Source organism: Nicotiana sylvestris, chromosome 11 (genome assembly GCF_000393655.2).
Source record: "Nicotiana sylvestris chromosome 11, ASM39365v2, whole genome shotgun sequence".
Taxonomy (NCBI): domain Eukaryota; kingdom Viridiplantae; phylum Streptophyta; class Magnoliopsida; order Solanales; family Solanaceae; genus Nicotiana; species Nicotiana sylvestris.
This window is the reverse complement of record NC_091067.1, coordinates 151,145,313-151,166,697: the sequence shown is the minus strand read 5'-3', so window position 1 is coordinate 151,166,697 and position 21,385 is coordinate 151,145,313. Positions and strand designations below refer to the sequence as shown.

General features: G+C 36.5%; 1 protein-coding gene across 2 annotated transcripts; it reads left to right on the top strand.

Moving 5' to 3' along the window:
* The first annotated feature begins 8,576 nt into the window (after positions 1–8,576).
* Positions 8,577–12,875, top strand: LOC104249222 (uncharacterized). Of its 2 annotated transcripts, XM_009805604.2 has the most exons (4): positions 8,577–8,726; positions 10,084–10,822; positions 11,592–12,134; positions 12,619–12,875. In XM_009805604.2, the coding sequence occupies exons 1-4, from the start codon at positions 8,656–8,658 to the stop codon at positions 12,715–12,717; spliced, it is 1,452 nt and encodes a 483-aa protein (XP_009803906.1). In that variant the 5' UTR covers positions 8,577–8,655; the 3' UTR covers positions 12,718–12,875. The 2 variants fall into 2 exon arrangements, with proteins under 2 accessions (XP_009803906.1, XP_070018921.1); XM_070162820.1 differs by lacking the exon at positions 8,577–8,726 and having other exon boundaries at positions 9,836–10,822.
* The last annotated feature ends 8,510 nt before the right edge of the window (positions 12,876–21,385 follow it).

Genomic DNA, 21,385 nt, shown 5'->3' with positions numbered 1-21,385 from the left:
TTTGAATGATCCATATTTCCTGTTCTTTTACTTGACAGGTGGATATGATGGGTCATTATTCAATTTGTGGGTCATCACCTCTGGTGGTATACCTGTCACATCTGAGTGCGAACAAGCAAAGCAATCTGCGTTAGCTCTTAAAAATTCAATTAACTTACATTTCATTTCTAGGCTTAGATTTGCTTCGATGTAAGCTTTTCTGTCTGGCCAGTGTATGAATAGTACTACAGCTTTGAGTTCTTCAGTTGTCTTAATGTTCTCATTTTTTTCTGGATCTTAAATAACATCGGGTCTTGAATTAACATCAGTCTGACCTAGAATGCCTTCAGTTGAGGTCTCTATCACGATGTCCTCAACTGAATTCTGTAGTTGCTATTTCTAATTTGCAACATCGGTTACCGTGCTTGCAACCACCACTGAATTGACACTTCTAAAAGCCTACAGATCTCCACAGATTTGACGAATTCTCCACTGTGATGGAAATTTAATAACTTGATGCAATGTGGATGGTACGACATCCATATCGTAAATCCATGATTTTCTCAAAATTATATTGCAAGCCATGTCTGCATCTATCACCGGGAACTTTGTATCCATGGTAACCCTTTCTGCAAACGTGGTAAGTACTACTTCTCCTTTTGTAATAATGCTTGAATTATCAAACCCAGACAAAGACCGTGCCTTTGATATGACCTTGTTGTTAGCTTGCATTTCATTAACCACCATTAGTAAAATGATAATTCACGGAACTACCTGGGTCAATCAAAACTCGTTTTACGCTAGTATCGCGTGCAAGTAGAGATATTACGAGTGCATCATTGGTGAGGAATCATCAAGTCGTCTGCATCTTCATCATCAAATGTTTTTTATGTCACCATCTAAGACCTGGTAAACTCGCTTTCCGTGAGTAACCATGACATTTAACGTCTTTTTTGTAGCTGTATATGTTACTCCATTGACCTTGTCTCCCCTAGTAATTACGTTGACTATTCTTTTTGGTGATGGAGGTTTCGGGGGTTCCTGCCTGTTTTTCATATATGATTGTCTTCCTTTCTCACTGAACAAATCAGTGAGATAACTTACTTCAACAAATGTTCGACTTCTCCTTGAAGAAGTCTAAATCTCCAGTTCTATGGTCATGATCATTATGAAACTCGCACCAGAAATCTGGATTTCTTTTGCTTGGATCTGACCTTATTTCTTTAGGCCACCGCACCTTATCCCCCATACCTCTTAAAACAGCTACTAGTTCGGATGTGCTGATATTAAAGCTGTAATCTCCTATCCTTGCATGCGTATTGGAATCATTGCCTCGAGCATCCCATTCCTTTTTGAACCTAGATGAAGAACTCGTATTTTTTTTGCCTTGATATTGAATCGAATCATGCATTACTCGTATTTTTTTGCCTTGATATTGAATCGAATCTTGCATTCTATTATTTAGATCGAGAGTCTCACCCTGCAGGTCCCATGTACGATTCGTACCTGTTTTTTCTGGACCTTTTTGCCAATTCCGAACATCTCAATGTTGCTCTTTCATCGACCCTTGGTTGTGTGACCGTATCTTCTTCTATCCGTAACTTTATACTGTACCTATTGTATATATCATTCCAAGTTGTTCCTGGAAACTCTCGTAAACTTTCCTTTAGCCTTCTCGTGGTTTTTGAACTTTTCTTTTTCAAATTACTTGCGAATGCCATAGCTTCCCAGTTATCAGGTACTCGAGGTACCATCATCCTGTCCCACTGGAATCTATCTACGAATTCCCTAAGCAATTCTATGCTCCCTTGTTTCACCTTAAAGATGTACTCCATCCTTCTTTCAACTTTCTGAGCTCCCGAATATGCTTTTATAAATGAATATGCAAGCTCAGCAAAAGAATCAATAGAGTTTTCGGGTAAAAAAGAATACCATGTTAACTCTCCTTTTGTGAGAGTTTCACCAAACGTCTTAACCAAAATCAATTTGATTTCTTGCTTGGTTAAATCGTTGCCTTTCACGCTAGTAGTGAATGCAGTCACGTGATCCCGAGGGTCAGTTGTTCCATCATATTTTGGAATATCAGGTATTTTAAACTTTTTAGGAATTGGTAAGGGTGCTGCATTTGGCTTTCAGGGTTTTTGTGAATATTTGTCAATATCTACCCCTTTGATCATGAGTGGCACACCATGTATTTTCTCTATGCGATCGTTTTGCTCCTTTAATTGTTTCTATAAAGTTAGTACCAAACTTTGTAAATTAGAGTTATTTTGGTGTACCTGGCCCTCTATCATGTGATTTGCTAGGAATTTCTCCACTTCCAAAATTATCAAGCCCTGAGCGTGGGTTTTCTAAGGTTGTTGTATTGACAATTGGAGGAGTTTACGGTGCACTGGGCAATCCTCTAACAAAAGCTTGTAGTGCATTATTCACATATTCTGCAATCAATTGCTTTAGAGCGTCCTGCTCTACAGTTTTTTTGTCTCTTTGTTGATCATCGAAGCATGATGTAGACCTTTCAGGTGAACTTCCACGGGATTGCTAAGGGGTTCCCGTTGGAGATTGGTGTGGCGGAGTTCGATCTTGTGTGTTCAGCTGGTTATTGTCATTAACAGTTGACATAGTTGGTTGTCAGAAAGCAGAATTTGAAAAGTGAAAAGATTATCAGATTTCCAGCAACGGAACCAATTTGTTTAACCAAAAATAGATTTCTCGGTCAAAGTCTATATTTAGAAGAAAACGGGTTACTGATAACCAAAATTTACTTCACTTCCGCAATAATCCTTTAGAAAAATAATAAAAGTAATAGAGATAATTAACAAAGAGAAATAAGGAATGAATCGACAATCATTCCCTAAAATCAAGACCTAAAACTTTGATAAAGCAAAAAATTATAGAATGTATTTCAGTAGTAATCAAAACATGCTCTTACAAATAAAATTCTTTATTATTATATAAGAGCGTACAATCATAACGGTTTTCGCACTTAATTTGGATTCATTATGGGCATTAATTGTATTGATTGCCCATTACTATAATGACCATAACTGGCATATTTATAGCTATAGATTCCCTATAACTGCTTTAATTCCCTGTAACGATCCGACTGGTCTTTTTGAGCATTTGCTCTTTGCTAGGTTGTTTGAGAACATGAGTAGCTCTGTATGATATATTATGACTTATGTGAATCGTCGGTTTTGGTTTTTAGGTAATTCGCAATTGATTTGGAAGAATGATTTTTAGCGAGAAGCTTTAAATTTGAAAGATTTGACCAAACTTTGACTTTTTAGTATTTGACCTCAGATTGGATTTCTGATAGTTCCGTTAGCTCCTTTGGGTGATTTTGAACTTAGGAGCGTGTCCGGATTGTGATTTGGAGGTCCGTATTAGAATTTGGCTTGAAATAGTGAAAAGTTGGAATTTTGAAAAGTTTGGACGGGAGTGGAATTTTGATATCGGGGTCGGATTTTGATTCTGGAAGTTGGAGTAGGTCCATAATGTTAAATATGACTTTTTTGCAAAATGTGAGGTCAATCGGACGGGATTTGATAGGTTTCGGCATCGGTTGTGGAAGTTTGAAGTTTCAAGTTCATTGATTTTGGATTGAGGTGTGATTCGTCATTTCGATGTTGTTATGTGTGTTTTGAGGCCTCGTGTAAGTCCGTGTTATGTTATGGTACTCGTTGGTATATGGATGAGGTCCCGAGGGTCTCGAGCGTGTTTCGGATTGATTTCGGATCATTTACTTTCATGTTTCCACTACTGTGTTCTGTTGGTTTTCTGGTGTCTCAGTCCTTCATCGCGTTCGCATGGCAAGAGTCGCGAATGTGTAGTGTATTTTAATGGCAGTGACATTTTTTTCATCGCGTTCGCGAATATTGGTCTATGTTCTCGAAGAGTTGGGGCTAGTCTTCATCACGTTCGCATTCGCGTAGAGTTGAGCTGGGAGCTAGAGCTGAAGGATATTTCTTCATCGCGTTTGCGAGGCTCGTGCCGCGCTCGTATAGTTCTGTCTCCAGTGTGTATCGCATTTGCGAGGCCCGTACCGCGAATGCGTAGAGCATTTTAGTGGCTGATAATTTTTGTACATCGCGAACGCGATGGTTATCCCGCGTTCGCGAAAGAGGATGTCTCGGCAGAAGTATAAAGTACTCTATTTTGAGGGTTTCAACCATTTTCACATTTTTGGAGCTATGGAGCTTGGATTGAGGTGATTCTCGAAGCAATTTTCACCATATGAATTGGCGTAAGTATTTTCTACTCGGTTTTGGTTATATTCCATGAATCTATCTTCGATTTTGGCTTTTGGTTGATGAATTTTAAAGAGAAAATTGAGAGGTTTTGGCCTAAGCTTCATAATTTGAAATTTTGAGTTTTGAACATCGATTTGGAGTCGGAATTTAGTAAAACTTGTATGGTTGGACTCATAATTGAATGGTTGTCGGATTTTATGAGTTTTATCGGGTTTTGAGGTGTGGGTACGCGTATAATTTTTGGCCGAATTTGGGATTTGATGTAGGATTCTATCTTTATCATTTGTAATTATTTTTTGGGATTTATCTGATGTATTTGAGTTGGTTTTGGATAGTTGTGAGCCGTTCGGAGGTCACTACGTGCGTGATGACATTTTTGGAGCATCGCTTGGCTTGCTCGGTGTTGGAATTGGCTTGTTCAAGATAAGTAAATCTTCTAAACTTAGTGTTGAGGGCATGAAACCTCAAATTACGTGTTGTGTGATCGGTATTAAGGTGGCACACACGCTAGGTGACAGGCGTGTGAGCGTGCACCCTGTGAATTGTGACTCCATTATTTCTATGGCACCGTATAGTGGCACTACTTTGTTGATATCTGTATTTTCACCATGTGATAAAGTAACCGAACTATCAATCATGCTAGATATCATGTTTAGGTTTTATGTTGATATTGTTAGGACCCATAACGGTCGTTGCTTGCTGTCATCTCACTGATTTCATTGATATTTTGTACTCAGTCATATTTATGCATTCATATCATATATTAGTCTCAGTTGTTATTTATTGATACATCATATGATTGTCCTGGATTAGCTTTCATGACATTGTGAGCCCGTGGGTGAGACTGGAGAGATTGATGACTGAGTCAGGCCGAGAGCATGATTATGAGTGATAGTTATAGGATCGGGATACGTTCGAGAAAACTCTACTTGAATCCATTTAATTCTTTTTACCGACAAACCTGTGCTCGAAAATCACAATATTTTGAGCAAGGGTTTTTATGGTCCAAGTGTATCTTGTCTTTACTACGAATTATTTTCCTTGGTTAACAATAATTGTAGTTTTTTCAATATTTGCGGGTTCCTTAATTTTCTTTCCCGCCGCAGCAGTTATACTGATTTATGATAGCGCTTGGACTGAAAGAGCCCCTCCGAAGTCTGTACACACCCCTAGTGAGCGCGGATGATATTATTGAGGGATGAATTTCCCTGGACATGGATTTGTCAGAAGTACTTGATATCCGGAGATGGATTTCTCCACAGGGTTGGACTGCCCTTTTTTCTCGGTACTGGATGACTTATAATCAGTGTTGTATATGTTCTAGGATGGATTTTCCTGGGCCGTATATGCCATATACAATATCGAGTGGTTGATCATGATGAGTGGAAAGTGTGAGACATTAAGATTGCGTACTCTGAGAGTGTGAGTACATGATTCATCTCTAAGATACATGGCATTGGCATGCATATATGACATACATGCATAGAGACACATTTTTCTCATGTTGTATGGTATCACGTCATTCATGACTTTTACATGCATTGATATGTGGTCATAGGAGGTATCTCATACTTGCTATCTGGAAAGAAAATGAAACATCTTATTTATTGTGAAAAGGATTTTTAGAAAGATTTACAGTTTTCAAACTATCTCATATTTTATGGCAATGTCGGTAGAGAATTTAAGTTTTCACTGATATTCTTGAAAAACGAAACTATTTTCGAAAAAACTGTGATAGAAAGCTGAGCATTTTATTTCTGAGTTACTTCCTTATTTATATGCTCTAAGTTGCTATGAACTGCTGTTAGTTATTGGTGTTGGACCCGACCTATGTTTCAGCTCGTCACTACTTTCAACCTAAGATTAGGTTTGTTACTTATTGAGTACATGGGGTCGGTTGTATTCATACTACATTTCCTGCACATTGCGTGCAGATTTCAGATGCCGATGTTGCTGTGTTCGACAGAAACTGGATTGAAAGATGTACCTGCGCCCCGTTGCAGCTGCCTCTTGTTCTTGGCAGCCTTAGATTTTAAAACTCTGTTTATGTACTTTTCAAACAGAAGGTGTATTTAGTTCATCTCAGCTTTGTAAACTCTATTCTTAGAAGCTCATGATTTGTACTATCAGTCCTTGGGAAAAATTTATAAGATTTAGATAATTCTCTTGTTTAAACTATCTTATTGATTATTATTGGAATTAGATAGTATAGTTGGCTTACCTAGCGGGTTGGGTTAGGTGCCATCACGATTAGTGGATTTTGGATCGTGACATTCTCCTTCCTTATTTACTTCTGGTTCATGTATCTTCCCTTATTTTAACCTTTATTTATTTCGTCCATGCCCCCTCTTTGACAACTGTTAGGCCTGGTCCTCTTCTCTGTGCTGTCTCATGGGTGTTTCTCCCGCACCTTCCTTGCATTCTTAATTAAATTAATTGAGAGTGCCACTTGTTGCTATACTGTTGTTCCTCGCGTCATGCTTCGTCAACTTACTAATATTCCACGTGTCATGGTTTTATTTTCACCAATACAAAAGTGATCATTCAATCCATTATTTAAATCTAATAAATATGGAGCACTTTATATTTAACTAAATATTACATCCCATATGAAAATCACAAATATTTCTTGATATTTTTTAAAGAAAAATCTATAAAAGTCTTAAAAGTATATATAAAAATTATATATTTATATGTCGGTTTGGTTCATTTTTTTTACTCAATACCTAAATCAAACCAAATATAATCAATTTTTTTAATCGGTTTGATTTGACTTTTCGATTTGGTATGGTTTTTCTGATTCGATTGGACACCCCTAATGCTCATTGGGTTGTTTTCTTTACTAATTTTGGAAAGGGAGTTAGTTGAGATAATAACAAGGGAACCGGAGACTAATTGGTTCATCACAAGGCTACAAACCTAATTAATTTCTGTTAATCATGTATTAAATTAATTACAATGGGATTTGGGAAGGGATTCTCAGATCCTTATATTGCGCCGTGGTTAGGAAAGAGGTGCCTTTAATACGCCAACCTAGATGTACAACTTACACTAATTTATTCTGCATTTTTTTATTTATCCCAAATTATTCCTTTTTTGCAACTTGCAATAATTCGATAGAATACAGTTTATTTATTACTTTTCGTCATAATCTTTGGCACATTGGAAAACCTAAATAAATTCTTTAGTATCTTTCGTAAGTTACATAGCTTAATAGCCTGTTTGGCCAAGCTTATTTTTGGCAAGCTTATTTTTGGCCAAAAATGTTTTTTTGGGCCAAAAACACTTTTGGTGTTTGGCCAAGCTTATGGAAAGAAAAAAGTGTTTTTGAGGAAAAGCAAAAGCAGTTTTGGAGAAGCAGAAAAAAGTAGGTTCTCTCCAAAAGCACTTTTTGAGAAGCACTTTTGAGAAAAATACACTTAGAAACAGTTTTTTAAAGCTTGGCCAAACACTAATTGCTACTCAGAAGTGCTTTTCAAATTAATTAGCCAAACACAAACTGCTTCTCACCAAAAGTACTTTTAAGAAAAACACTTTTAAAAAAAAATATTTCTCAAAATAAGCAAATTTTTGCAACTTGGCCAAACGGGCTATAAGTTTGCTAGGAGAGTAAATACTAAATATCATATCCTTGGGCATATTTTCTCAGATTAAATACACTAAACTCCCACCTAGCGACCTAAGGAGACCCTACTTGAAACATTCATCAACTTGACGTTTTGAACAACCAAGATGCCATTAGGATAATATCCTACTCCCCCATTCCAGTTTACCTGAACCTATTTTCTTTTTGGTCCGTTCCAAAAAGAATGACCATTTTCTAAATTTGAAAACGATTTAGCTTAAACTTTCAATTCTACCTTTAATGAGAAGCTTTATAACTACTCTAGACCTCATTTTGACTTGTTTAGGACCACAAATTCAAAAAGTCTTCACTTTTTCTTAAACTTCGTGTCCTGTCAAACAAGTTCATATAAATTGGAACGGATAGAGTACATTTTAACTTATGTGCGTTGATAATGTATTTTTTTTTGTTCAGTTGTATTGTTACTCTATATTTAAAAGCAATAAAAGTTCTAACCAAAATAGTCTAAATATAATAACATGACCAAGAACACACATTTTAAACGAACTTATTAATCATATATTACAAGAACAAAAATCAGAATTTTATCGACTATTAAGCGACAAAATTTGCTATTATCTCTTTAATTTATAGGATATTAGATCCGCCTCTAGTGCTAACCACACGATTACTAAGGTACATCCTTGGATTTCCATAACAAACTCTTGACTGAGTTAACGATTTGTGTCATATTCTTCTTCATTATGTGCAAAATTTAATCTTTTTTTTTTTCTTTCTTCAATTTATTTTTTCTTGCTCTAAAGTTCAGAAAGTTGAAGAAAATGATGGATTAATATCATGGCTTCGAACAATGCATTGAAATCATCTGTTCTGAAGATCGTTGGCTCCATTATATCGCTTCTTCCCCTGTCCGGTTACTCCCTCTCTTTTTAAAGCTTTATGATTTTCTTCTCTTTTTCTTAGAGTAAGACGGTGTACAATAGACCCTTGTGGTCCAGCCCTTCTCTGGATCCCACATATGGCGGGAGTTTAGTGCACCATGCTGCCCCTCCCCGCACCAGGCTGCCCCTCCCCTTTTTTCTTAGGGCAATACTAACAAAAACTAGAATTGGAATTTAGCCTCAACTTGATGACTATTGAATCTGTATGAAAATGATTTCTCTTATATTGTTATGTGGTTCCTCCTTTTAATTTATAGAACCACATATTTTGACCAATTCAAGGTGAAAAATGGGGTTGCTCCCTCGGTAAACTGGGATAAATTTGAACCAAAAAATCTCGATTCAAGATAAATTCGATGTTTGACTGAATAGGAAGTTTCAGAAAAAAGGATAAACTCTTTGCACGTACCAAAATTTTTCTTAGAACTTGTGGTTTTTTGACATGCCATGCCATTTTTATGACTGTAGAGCATGTCATTAAGGATAAAGTAGGAGTTTAAATTTAAAGAGTTTCTAAATATATAAAGGTGTCATTCTTTATAGAGACGAACCAGAGAAAGAGTATTATACAAAATTGAACAAATGGAATATTTCTTTTCATTAGTAGTAAATTAGGGCCACCCAGTACTTGATTTTTTTCTATTTGCCTAAGCTTTTGTGCTCAAAGTTATATGATATTTGTGCCGATAAGAGACAGTAAGTATCCAGTAAAATATAAAGGTGTGCGCAAACTGCCCTTATACCACCATTATAAAAATAAATAAAAAATAGTAAATCAGGGTGAGATTAGCAGCCACAATTAATAGGCTATTCCATAGGTGTGCTCTTGAAGGACTTAAACCAACAAAAATCTTAATTAATTATTTAATCTTAATTGTCACATGATTAGTCAATAAAATACTTCAAACACACTAAAGAAACTGATTGATTCTTTGCAACATGACAAATATACCTGTCAGTCAATAATACTTTGAACACAGAAGAAATTTATTGTTACACAAATAGCTGATCAAATTTACTGTTTACTTTTTTTTTAGTCGGTTTGCATAAATTGTATATTAAACCGTTACACACATATTATTCATATATTATACATTCGGCGACTATTTTTAATCTAATAGATTAAGTGAACGACTATTTAGGCTAATTCTTCAATTTATTACTACTTTGCATTTTGGACTAAGCTACAGATATAAAAGTTCCTTCTTGCTTTTGCTCAAACAAACCAAACAATGTCATCTGCATTTGCTTCAAATTTCTTAAATACAATCAAAGAAAAACTTAGAGTTTCATTTGACAAGTTATTTCTTGCTATTCTTTGCAGAGTGGTGCTGATTTCAGGTGTTATTCTTTACTTTGCTTCAATTTTCCTTTTCAATGATTCCAATTGTTCATCTTCTGATCTCTTATATTCCTCAAGATCTAAAACCTCACAATTTGGTCATGATTCTAACCCTACAAACCTTAGCCATTTACTATTTGGACTTCTTGGTTCTGAAGAAGCATGGCATTATAGAAAAGAATATATTGAATCATGGTGGAGACCAAATAAAACGCGCGGTTATCTCTTTCTTGATGTAGCTCCAACGGGCGATGATCTTTTTCCATGGTCCTCGTCTTCCCCGCCTTATAGAGTATCCGATAACATAACAAAATTAATCCAAGAAACTAACCATGTCGCGCCAACTATGGCACGAATGGTACATGGAATAATGGAGGTGTTTAGAGAGGAACATGAAGGGGTGAGGTGGGTGGTAATGGGGGATGACGATTCAGTGTTTTTTGTGGATAATATGGTTGATGTTCTTGGGCAATATGATCACACGAAATATTACTATTTGGGGGGTCAATCAGAGTATCTTTTATCGAATTATTGGTACTCATTTAATCAAGCTTTTGGTGGAGCTGGATTTATTTTGAGTTATCCATTGGCAAAAGCAATGTCTAAGTATATTGAAAGTTGTTTGAGGAGATATCCATTCTTGAGATCTGCTGATCAAATTACTATGGTTTGCATATCTGATGTTGGTGTCAATCTTACTCCTCTTAAAGGTAGCCACCAGGTAAATTTTCTTTCTCAAATACTAAAGTTATTATTATCACAAAAATATTGATTAATTGCCAAACTAGTATAAGGGGAGCCTTTGTGTAACCGGTAAAGTTGCTGCCATGTAACCAGGAGGTAGGTCACTTGTTCGAGCCGTGGAAACAGCCTCTTGCAGAAATGCAGGGTAAGGCTGTGTATAATAGACCCTTATGGTTCGATCCTTCCACGGATTCCACGCATAGCGGGAGCTAGTATTTGCAAACACTAAAATATTATTTATGGCCAAATGGTTAGATATAATCTAGGCTTAGCTGGTATGGATTACACTCTTGTAGTCTATACTAGCAGTGGTGGACGCACGTGGTGGCAAGCGGGTTCAACTGAACCCGCTTCATAAAAAAATAATACTGTGTATATGTATAAATTATGATTAAAGTTGCATAAATTTTGTATAAATATTTTATTTGAACCCACTTGACAACTACTATTTTACGATTAAAGTTATGTACTTCTAAGATTGAACCCGCTTGCACAAGATCCTGGGTCCGCAACTATATACCGAACCCCACGTATATAATAGACCATTGTGGTCCAACCCTTCCCTGGACCCCACGCATAACGGGAGCTTAATGCACTGTGCTGCTTTTTTTTTTAAGCTAGTATATGCAAACACTAAAATATTATTTATGGCCAAATAGTTGGATATTTTCTAGTCTTAGCCGATATAGACTATATTCGTTCTGAATTTACTGACTCTAAATTTATATATTTATCTCTACTTGTAGATAGATTTGCGCGGTGATATATCGGGTTTGTTATCATCCCATCCAAAAGCTCCATTGATGTCTCTTCACCATCTAGATGCTGCAAACCCCATCTTTCCTTCAATGGAAAGACTTCAATCTGTACACCACCTTATGAATGCGGCAAAATTCGATCAATCTCGCATGTTACAACAAGTTATCTGCTACAACAGGCCGAATAACTGGTCATTTTCTATATCATGGGGTTACTCAATACATATTTATGAGAACATTTTGCCTAGGAGCCATTTACAAATCCCTATTGAAACATTTAAACCATGGGGAGTTACACCTAAAGATCCTCCATATTACTTGTTAAATACAAGGTTGCCTACAAATGATTCATGTCAAGCTCCTCATGTTTTTTTCCTAGAATCTGCAGAGAAATCGACGAAAAATGAAATTCTTACTATGTTTTCGCGGTCATTGCCTCGAGGATTGCCAGCTTGTTCATACAGTGGTAGCCATTCTGCAGATCAGATCTCCCAGATTGAAGTTTACTCCTCAAGAAGAAAGCGAATAGATGTAAGTTCTTTATCATCTGTTTAATTTGAAATAGTTTAAGTTTTTTTGCACTAATTCTTTACATTATCAGGTTAAGTTGACGCACTAAAATACCTAATAAAATCATTTTAAAAAGTTTGAATAATAACCTACTATAACTAGTTAAATGTCACTCATAATATATATTCTAAATCATATTGAGATACAATGTTTGCGTTTACTTTTGTATCAAAAGATTTTATAGATTGCCTTGTTATGTCAACTTAAATGCAAATATACATATATTTGTACGATCCAAACCATACAAACTCTTGTAAAACTTTTACTTTTTTTTTTTAATTATTCCCCTCCCCTTTGTTAGAGTTATTGCACCTTTGGTGACTCGAACTCATGACACTACAGTTGTAGGCGGGAATGATGACCATCTGAGCAATTAGGTATGGTAAAACTACAAAATTTAAAAAATAAAATATTTAATGCTCTACTTTTTATTTTTTTATTTCAGATGGATAGATGCGAGTGTTGTGATGTGACACACAACATTGGAACAAACAAGGCAAAGATTAAACTCAGGGAATGTCATATGGATGAGATAATTGCTTAGTGAAATATTATAATCCTTATTTTTTTTTCCTTTTTCGGGTTTAGATAGTTATTATATTTCTTTTTGGATCAATCAATTTTGATTGCTTTGTGCATACCATCATTGATGTATTTATGTTATTCCATTCATTTTATTAAAATTTCCAATTTGGCTTTTCAGAGTTATTGAAAGATTAACTGAGTGAAATTATTCTTTAATAAATATTGAGCTTTGACATTTTCCTTATCAGTTTTATAGAAGAAACAAAACTGAGGGGTTTTGGCATGGCATAACAATATATTCATATAATTGGCAAAAAAATAGCTCTAGTAATAGATATTGACGTCAAATAGCCAATAAATGTATATCACAATAATAATATGTATATCACAACTTTTTTCTTCTTCTTTGTCTATATCAACATGTATATTAAAATTTTATTTTCATTCTTTGTATATAAATAATATTATTCTTTGTATATCAATAATATAAAATTATATATATAGTTATTGCTGCCTTGATATTAATGTATATCACAATAAAAATATTATATTATTTGTATATCACAGTGTATAGCACATCGGACATGTGTATACCAAAATACATATCATAAGTTTATTTTTCTTCTTTATGTATATCAAAAATTAATTTTCTTTGTATACCGAAATATTATTTACTCCCACAATTATATTTATATTTTAGAACTTGCTTAAACATGCTATATCAAAAATTTATTTTTCATTTTTGATCAACAATTAATAATTATATTATTTGTATATCACTGTGTATAACATAATAATAATGTATATATCAAAAATATTTATTAAAATTTTATTTTCTTTCTTTGTATAACACATTTCAAATTGAAAACTCAAGTTTAAGATGACTCCACATGTGTATCCCCTATTGTAACCCGTGTATATCCCAATGTATATCAGTGATATCTCATGTATATTATGTGTAATATGTATATATCCATAAAAATTTGTGTAATATAACGATATACAATGTGATATACATGGGCGTCCATAGAAAACTGTGTTGTATATAGGATATACAACGTGATATACACATGTCGCAGTTGGATTTTTAGGTCTGATTTTTTTACCTGAAACCAGTCTAAATCACTTATAATCTTGCCCAAATTTTGTATATAGCTTCGTTTAGGTATTTTCATCCAATTTCAATCGCACACACTCATTCAATCCAACCAAAAAGGAAGAGAGAAGAAAAACAAAGTTGAAATATATTTTTTCTCTCTTAATTTTTGCTAATCTTGCTCAAATTTTATATATTATTTTTATATTTTAGAACTTGCTTAAACATGCTATAACAAAAATTTATTTTTCTTTTTTGATCAATAATTAATAATTATATTATTTGTATAACACTGTATATAACATAATAATAATGTGTATATCAAAAATATTTATTAAAATTTTATTTTCTTCTTTATATAACACATTTCAAATTGAAAACTCAAGTTCAAGATGACTCCACATGTGTATCCCCTATTGTAACCCGTGTATATCTCTATGTACATCAGTGATATTTCATGTATATTATGTGTATCTGTGTATATCCATGAAATTTTGTGTTATATATACGATATACAATGTGATATACATGGGCGTCCATAGAAAATTGTGTTGTATATATGATATACAAAGTGATATACACAGACGTCCTTAAAAACTTGTGTGTGATATACACTGATGTACACGATATGCAACGTGATATACACATGTCGCAGTTGGATTTTTAGGTCCGATTTGTTTACATGAAACCAGTCCAAATCACTTCTAATCTTGCTCAAATTTTGTATATAGCCTCGTTTAGGTATTTTCATCCAATTTCAATCACACACACTCATTCAATCCAACCAAAAAGGAAGAGAGAAGAAAAACAAAGTTGAAATATATTTTTTCTCTCTTAATTTTTGCTAATCTTGCTCAAATTTTGTATATAGCCTCGTTTAGGTATTTTTCAACCAATTTCAATCGCACCCACTCATTCAATCCAACCAAAAAAAGGAAAAGAGAAGAAAAACAAAGTTGAAATATATTTTTCCGCTCTTAGTTTTTGCTTCTGATTTTCTCTGATTTGAGATCAACCTTACCTTTTCATCACACTGATTTTTTTAGAATAATTTGCAAGATTTTTTGCTAAACTATGAGAGCAAAAGAAAAGAGATAGAAAAAGAAATACAAAGAGAGAAAGGGGGAGGGAAGCCAAAATAAGCGTGTAGCTATTTTTTAGAGAATATAAAAGAGTGTTTTTTTTAAGATTTGGCTATATAATGCAAATTGTTTGGGGTTATCTTTGCCAAATCTAATATAAGGCTAAAACATTGCCAATTCCTGTTATGTGTTGTTATAGGATGCCAATTTTTGTATTGAAAATACTCAACCATAAGGCCTTGTTTGCGACCCATTGTATTTTTTTTTAGCCCGATCCGATTATTAAAGGCCCAATTGCTATTATGAAATTTCGCCAAGAAATTACAGAAATATGACACTTTTTGGATGTTCTTTAATTTTTGACCTCCGCTTGCCCCATAGAAGGTCAAAAATTAAAAGTAATGCCCATGGGGCAAGCGAGAGGCAATATTTATTAAATTTGAAGTTCTACTCATGTGGCAAGCAGGATAAAAATTTGACACTATCCACTTTGAGGGCTATTTGTGTATTTCACCTAATTTTCGCTAGGCAGCCTATTTGTACGTATCATTTAAGGCGTAGCCATCTTTTTAAAAAATTTGCATTTGTAGCCCGTTAAGGATTTTCAGAATTAAAATTACCATTGTTTCAAACTTGAGGAAGTGACTCTTGAATTTTAAATATGAAGATGAGTTTAAATTAAGTGGGTGTTGTGAGTGTTATTGGAAAAGCTTATTTTCTTCTTCCAAGAGCTCTTATATATAAGACCTAATGGAGTAATTAATCACCATTGAAGGCTTTAAGAAAAGCTTGAAGATAATAAAATGGGTTTCTTTAATTTGTTATTATTTTGATAATTGATTGATGTTTGCTCTATATTTTTTTAAGAGCAAATTTGAGTTTATTTGAAGTAAATTTGAGCGTTGAATTGAATTGTTAAAATTCGAAGAACAAATTATTATTTCTGAGCATAAATTTATTAACTTGAACTTCACTCATTCCTGAAGTTTACAAAAATGTCGAAAGTTTATACATAAGTGTATGAAATTCAGAACAAATTGTTGCAAGTTTGACCTTGGCAAGCCAAACTTCAGGAAAAAATACCGAAAAATGGGCCTTTGCAAACCAAACTTCAAATAAAAATGTTGGAATTGCTATCAAATTTCAGAACAATTTTTTAACTAAATTAATTCTAAAGTGGCTAAATTTATAAAATTTTATACATTATGATTTGGCTTAAATGGTGATTCCAAAATCGACTATTTGTGCACTTTGCCCATTTTGAAGGGCCCCTTCGGAGACATCCCATAAAATTGCTCTTCTGAAGGGGACATCATTAATTCTTAATACATGGAAAGTAATTATTCTGAACAGTTTTTCCTTGAAAGATGATATTATAAAATGGTTTATTGGTTAAAACTAGGTTTAATAGGCAAATTAATTCTCGAGAAAAACCGCAGATCCCTCGCGGCGCCGTAGCTAACGCCTAAATCCTCACAAACAATCATAAACCATTCAAAATAACTAATAATAGTTATTGATTTAAGTTGACTTCGGTCAATATTTTAAGTAAACGGACTCGGACCCGTGATTTAACGGTCCCGGAGGGTACGTAATAAAATATGGGACTTGGGCGTATGCCCGAAATTGAATTCTGAGGTCCCTAGCCCGAGAAATGAATTTTTGAAGAAAATTATTAAACTGAAAATATAATAGTTTCTGGAAATTGAATAATGTTTGAACTTTTTGGTATCGGGCCCGTATTTTGGTTCCGGAGCCCGGTACAGGTCAGTTAGAATATTTAAACCTTATTTGTAAAATTTGATGAAAAACGGAAGTGATTTGACGTGATTCGGACCTTTGGTTGAGAAAATAGGAAGTTTAAAACTATCTTGAAAATTTCATGTGTTTTGGTGTTGAATTCATAGTTCTAGGTGTTATTTTGGCGCTTTTGATCGCACAAGCAAGTTCGAGTGAGTTTTGAATAGGCTACAGAGTATTTTGAAACTTAAGAAAATTTCGGGTATGTTTCAGGTCTGCAAATGCGAAGCCTGGCTCGCAAATGCGAGCATCGCATTTGCGAAGAAAGCTCGCATTTGCGATTAGTGGGGCTGGGAAGGGACCTTCGCAATTGCAAAGCTCAGGATCGCATTTGCGATAGGAACAGGTCACAACTGCGAACAAGTATTTGCATTTGCGATGAAAGCAAGTCCTGGACATTCTTCGCATTTGCGATGAAATGTTCGCATTTGCGGGGTTCGCATTTGCGAACCTCTAATCGCAAATGCAATATCTACAACTGTTCACAAACGATTTTGGACGGGATTTTTGATTCATTTCTCAAATTATTAAACCCTAAACTTCAAAAGGCGATTTTCAAAGACCAATTCTTCCCCAAATCATAGGTAAAATGATTCTTAACTCATTTCTTTCAATCTATCTCATCTTTTTACAAGATTTCATCGCAAAATCTAGGGGTTTTTATGGTGGAATTGGGTGCTCTTGGGTAGAATTTAGGAATTTTAAAATTTGGGGATTTAGACCTCAAATTGAGGTCGGATTCCAAAACTAATTGTACATCCGGGCTCGGGGGTGAATGGGTAATCGGATTTTGGTCCGGACTTCGAGTTATGACCAAGCGGGCCCGGGATCGATTTTGACTTTTGGGAGAAAAATGTTGGGAAACTTGTAATTATGCATTGGAATTGACTTCTTTAGCGATTATTGATATTATTAAGTTAATTATGACTATATACGAGTGAATTGGAGGTGGAACAGAGAGGTAAAGCGGTAATTGAGGCTTGATTTAGGCCATGAAATCGAGGTAAGTGTTGTGGCTAACCTTAGCTTGAGGGATTAGGTATTGTTGCCTTATTTTCTACATGTTTAGTTGTTGAGTATGACGTATAGGTGAGGTGACGAGTATCTATACATTGTTGTCGGGTCATACATGCAAGTGAATCTTATACTTATGATCGTTGTATTTCTTTATCCGTACTATTCATGCTTAAACTGGTTATCCATCGTGTTAAACAAGTTTTATTATATTTTCCTGGTATTGGATATTTGTTGAGTATTGACTCAAGTTGAGAATCATATTGTGAAGCTAAATTTTGAAACGAGGTTGTTTATTGATAATTCCCTTGTTGGATTGTTATTGTTTCTGCTGTTTGGGTGAGGAAGAGTGTAAAACATGAAGGGTGATGTCGTGCAAAGTTTTGTGAGTGAGTGATAAAGCACGAAGGGTGATGCCGTGCCATATTATGTGAGTGTTAATGCACGAAGGGTGATGTCGTACCGTAATCTGATATTGATAATGCATGAAGGGTGATGCCGTGCCATGATTATAAGAGAGTTAATGCACGAAGGGTGATGTCGTGCCGTTTCTGTTATTTCTTATGGTAAGGACAATAGTAAAAACACGAAGGGTGATGCCGTGCACATGCTGCTATGTTATTATTTCTGTTGGTTCAAAGCACGATATTCCCCTCAGCAGGTTTCCCCATCCCGTCATTTATTGTTAAATTTCTGTTATTATTATTCTCTCGTATATGATTTAACTGCGCATGTTTATATTGTTGTCATGTCCTAGCCTCGTCACTACTTCGCCAAGGTTATGCTCGATACTTACCAGTACATGGGGTCGGTTATATTGATACTGCACTCTGTACTTTATGTGCAGATTTTGGTGCCGGACCTCATGAATAGAGTTTGGGTTGCTGCCTTCAGTCCACAGGAGACCCAAAGTAGATCTGCCGGCATTCACAGACCCTGGAGTCCCCTTCCCTCTATCTTACATTTCCTGTCTCTTTTCATTTCGAGAACATATGTATTTCTTTTAAACCAGTATTTGTAGAAAATTCTTAGAAGTCCGTGGATTGTGACACCAGATCTCTTGGGTAGTTATGTATTAGTGTTTTAAATTGTTATAAGATTTCCACACTTCATATTTGTTTAGTTTAAGTTATTGTTAATTACTATTTTGGTTAATGATTAATGTGTTAGAATTGTATCCGTTGGCTTGCCTATCATTCTAAGAGTTAGGCGCCATTACGATCCCGACGGTGGGAAATCTGGGTCGTGACAAGTTGGTATCAGAGCACTAGGTTGCCTAGGTCTTACAATTCACGAACAAGCTAGGTAGAGTCTTAGGGATTGGTACAGAGACGTCTGTGCTTATCCCCTAGAAGCTACAGAGTTTAAGAATAACTTCACATCTATTCTTCTCTATCATGTGATTTGATTTCTCATGCTAATTGAACTTCTATTTTGTCCTTTCGTAGATGGCGAGAACATGTACCGCTTCATCAGCTGATCAGCAACCTGAGCCCCCAGCGGTAGCTTCTACGAGGGGCAGAGGACGAGGCTGAGGCCGTTCTAGAGGCCGAAGTAGAGGAAAGGCTCAGCCTAGAGCCCGAGTAGCAGCACAAGTAGCAGAGCCTCAGGTGGAGTATAATGATGAGATTTCGGCTCATACCGTTCCGGCAGGGCCAACTCAGGTTCCTGATGAGTTCATCGCTACCCCTGTACTTCAAGATGCTTTGGTCCGTCTAGTGGGCCTTATGGAGAGCGTAGCTTAGACTAGCACGTTCCCTGTAGCACCAACCGTCTCTTAAGATGGGGGAGGATCCCGGACTCCCGCTACCCACACTATGGAGCAAATGGCTCCTCAATTCCAGACTCCAGCAACTAAGCCAGTAGGAGTAGCTCAACCAGTTGTTGCGGCTCAGGCCGCTGGTGGATCATCTATGTCTTCTGAGGCTTTGTTGAGGTTGGATAAGTTCACCAAGTTTTTCCCGGTTCATTATAGTGGGGCAGCATCTGAGGACCCCCAGGATTATCTTGACCGCTGCCATGAGGTGTTGCGGAACATAGGGATAGTAGAGACCAATGAGATTGACATTGCTGTATTCCAGATGATAGGGTCCGCCAAGAGATGGTGGAATGATTTTGTGTTGACTAGACCGGCTGGGTTGCCTGCCATGACTTGGGACCAGTTCTCTGAGCTATTTCTCGAGAAGTTCCTTCCTATCAATCAGAGAGAGGACTACTGTTGGCGGTTCGAGCATTTTCAGTAGGGTTCTATGACTGTCACTCAGTATGAGACTAGGTTTGTTGATTTGGCTCGTCCTTCTCTTCTTATAATCCCCACCGAGAGAGAGAGAGAGAGAGAGAGATAGAGAGAGTGAGGAGGTTTATTGAGGGACTCGCTCAGCCTATTAGATTGCAGATGGCTAAGGAAACAGAGAGCGAGATTTATTTTCAGGATGCGGCCAATGTGGCCAGGCGGGTAGAGATGGTTCTAACTCAGGGTAGCGGTCAGGGGTCTGACAAGAGGCCTCGTCATTCTGGTAGGCTCAGTGGTGCCTCGTTTGGAGGTAGGGATTCTTTTGGTAGAGGCCATCCTCCCAGGCTATTTCATTCAGCAATTCAGGCTTCTCACGGTGCTTTAGGTAGTCGTGGCTCTCACATGCAATATTCTGACCAGTTACCCTACAGTGCACCACCAGCTCCTATCAGTGCACCTCCGCTCCATAGTTTTCAGGGTGGTTATGCAGGCCGTCAGGGTCAGTTTCAGGGTCAGCAGTCTCAGCAGCCGAGGTCTTGTTATACTTATGGCGATCTGAGGCACATTGCTAGATTTTTCCCTCGAGCATCGAGCAGTTCTCAGCATCAGGGTTCTTGCGCCATGGTTCCCACACCAGGTGTTCCACCGCCTGCTCAGCCAGCCCGAGGTAGGGGTCTGGCAGATAGAGGTGGTGGTCGAGGTATTAGAGGTGGAGGTCAGACAGCTAGAGGTAGAGGTCAGCCAGTAGGAGGCTGTCCCAGAGATGCAGTTCAAAGTGGTGAGGCCCAACCCCGATGTTATGCTTTCCTAGCTAGGCTCGAGGCTAAGGCATCCGATGCCGTTATCATAAGTACGATTTCAGTTTGTAGTAGAGATGCTTCAGTTCTATTTGATCCAGGTTCTACAAACTCCTATGTGTCATCTTATTTTGCTACATATCTGGTTGTGCCTCATGATTCTTTGAGTGCCCCTGTATATGTGTCAACACCGCTGGGTGATTCTATTATTATAGATCGTGTCTATCGCTCGTGTGTGGTTATTATTGGAGGTCTTGAGACCCGTGTAGATCTCCTACTTCTTGATATGGTCGATTTTGATGTCATTTTAGGGATGGTTTGGCTGTCACCTTATCATGCTATACTGGACTGTCACGCCAAGACCGTGACTTTAGCCTTGCCGAGGTTTCCTCGATTGGAGTGGAGAGGGACTCCTGGTCATTCTACTAGTAGGGTCATTTCTTATATGAAGGCTCGGCGTATGGTCGAGAATGGGTGTTTGGCTTATGTTCGCGATTCCAGTGTAGAGGTTCCTTCCATGGATTCCGTACCAGTTTTTCGTGAGTTTCCAAAGGTATTTCTTGCAGACCTACCGAGGATGCCACCCGATAGGGATATTTTAACTTTTGCATTGATTTGGTTCCGGGCACTCAGCCCATTTCTATTCCACCATATCGTATGGCCCT

What these genes read in the sequence shown, in the direction of transcription:
- LOC104249222 (XM_070162820.1), top strand. Translation starts at nt 9,992, where the DNA reads ATGTCATCTGCATTTGCTTCAAATTTCTTAAATACAATCAAAGAAAAA. An exon ending in CTCTTAAAGGTAGCCACCAG is followed by an intron (nt 10,823 to 11,591) that starts GTAAATTTTCTT and finishes CTCTACTTGTAG; the next exon opens with ATAGATTTGCGCGGTGATAT. An exon ending in CAAGAAGAAAGCGAATAGAT is followed by an intron (nt 12,135 to 12,618) that starts GTAAGTTCTTTA and finishes TTTTTATTTCAG; the next exon opens with ATGGATAGATGCGAGTGTTG.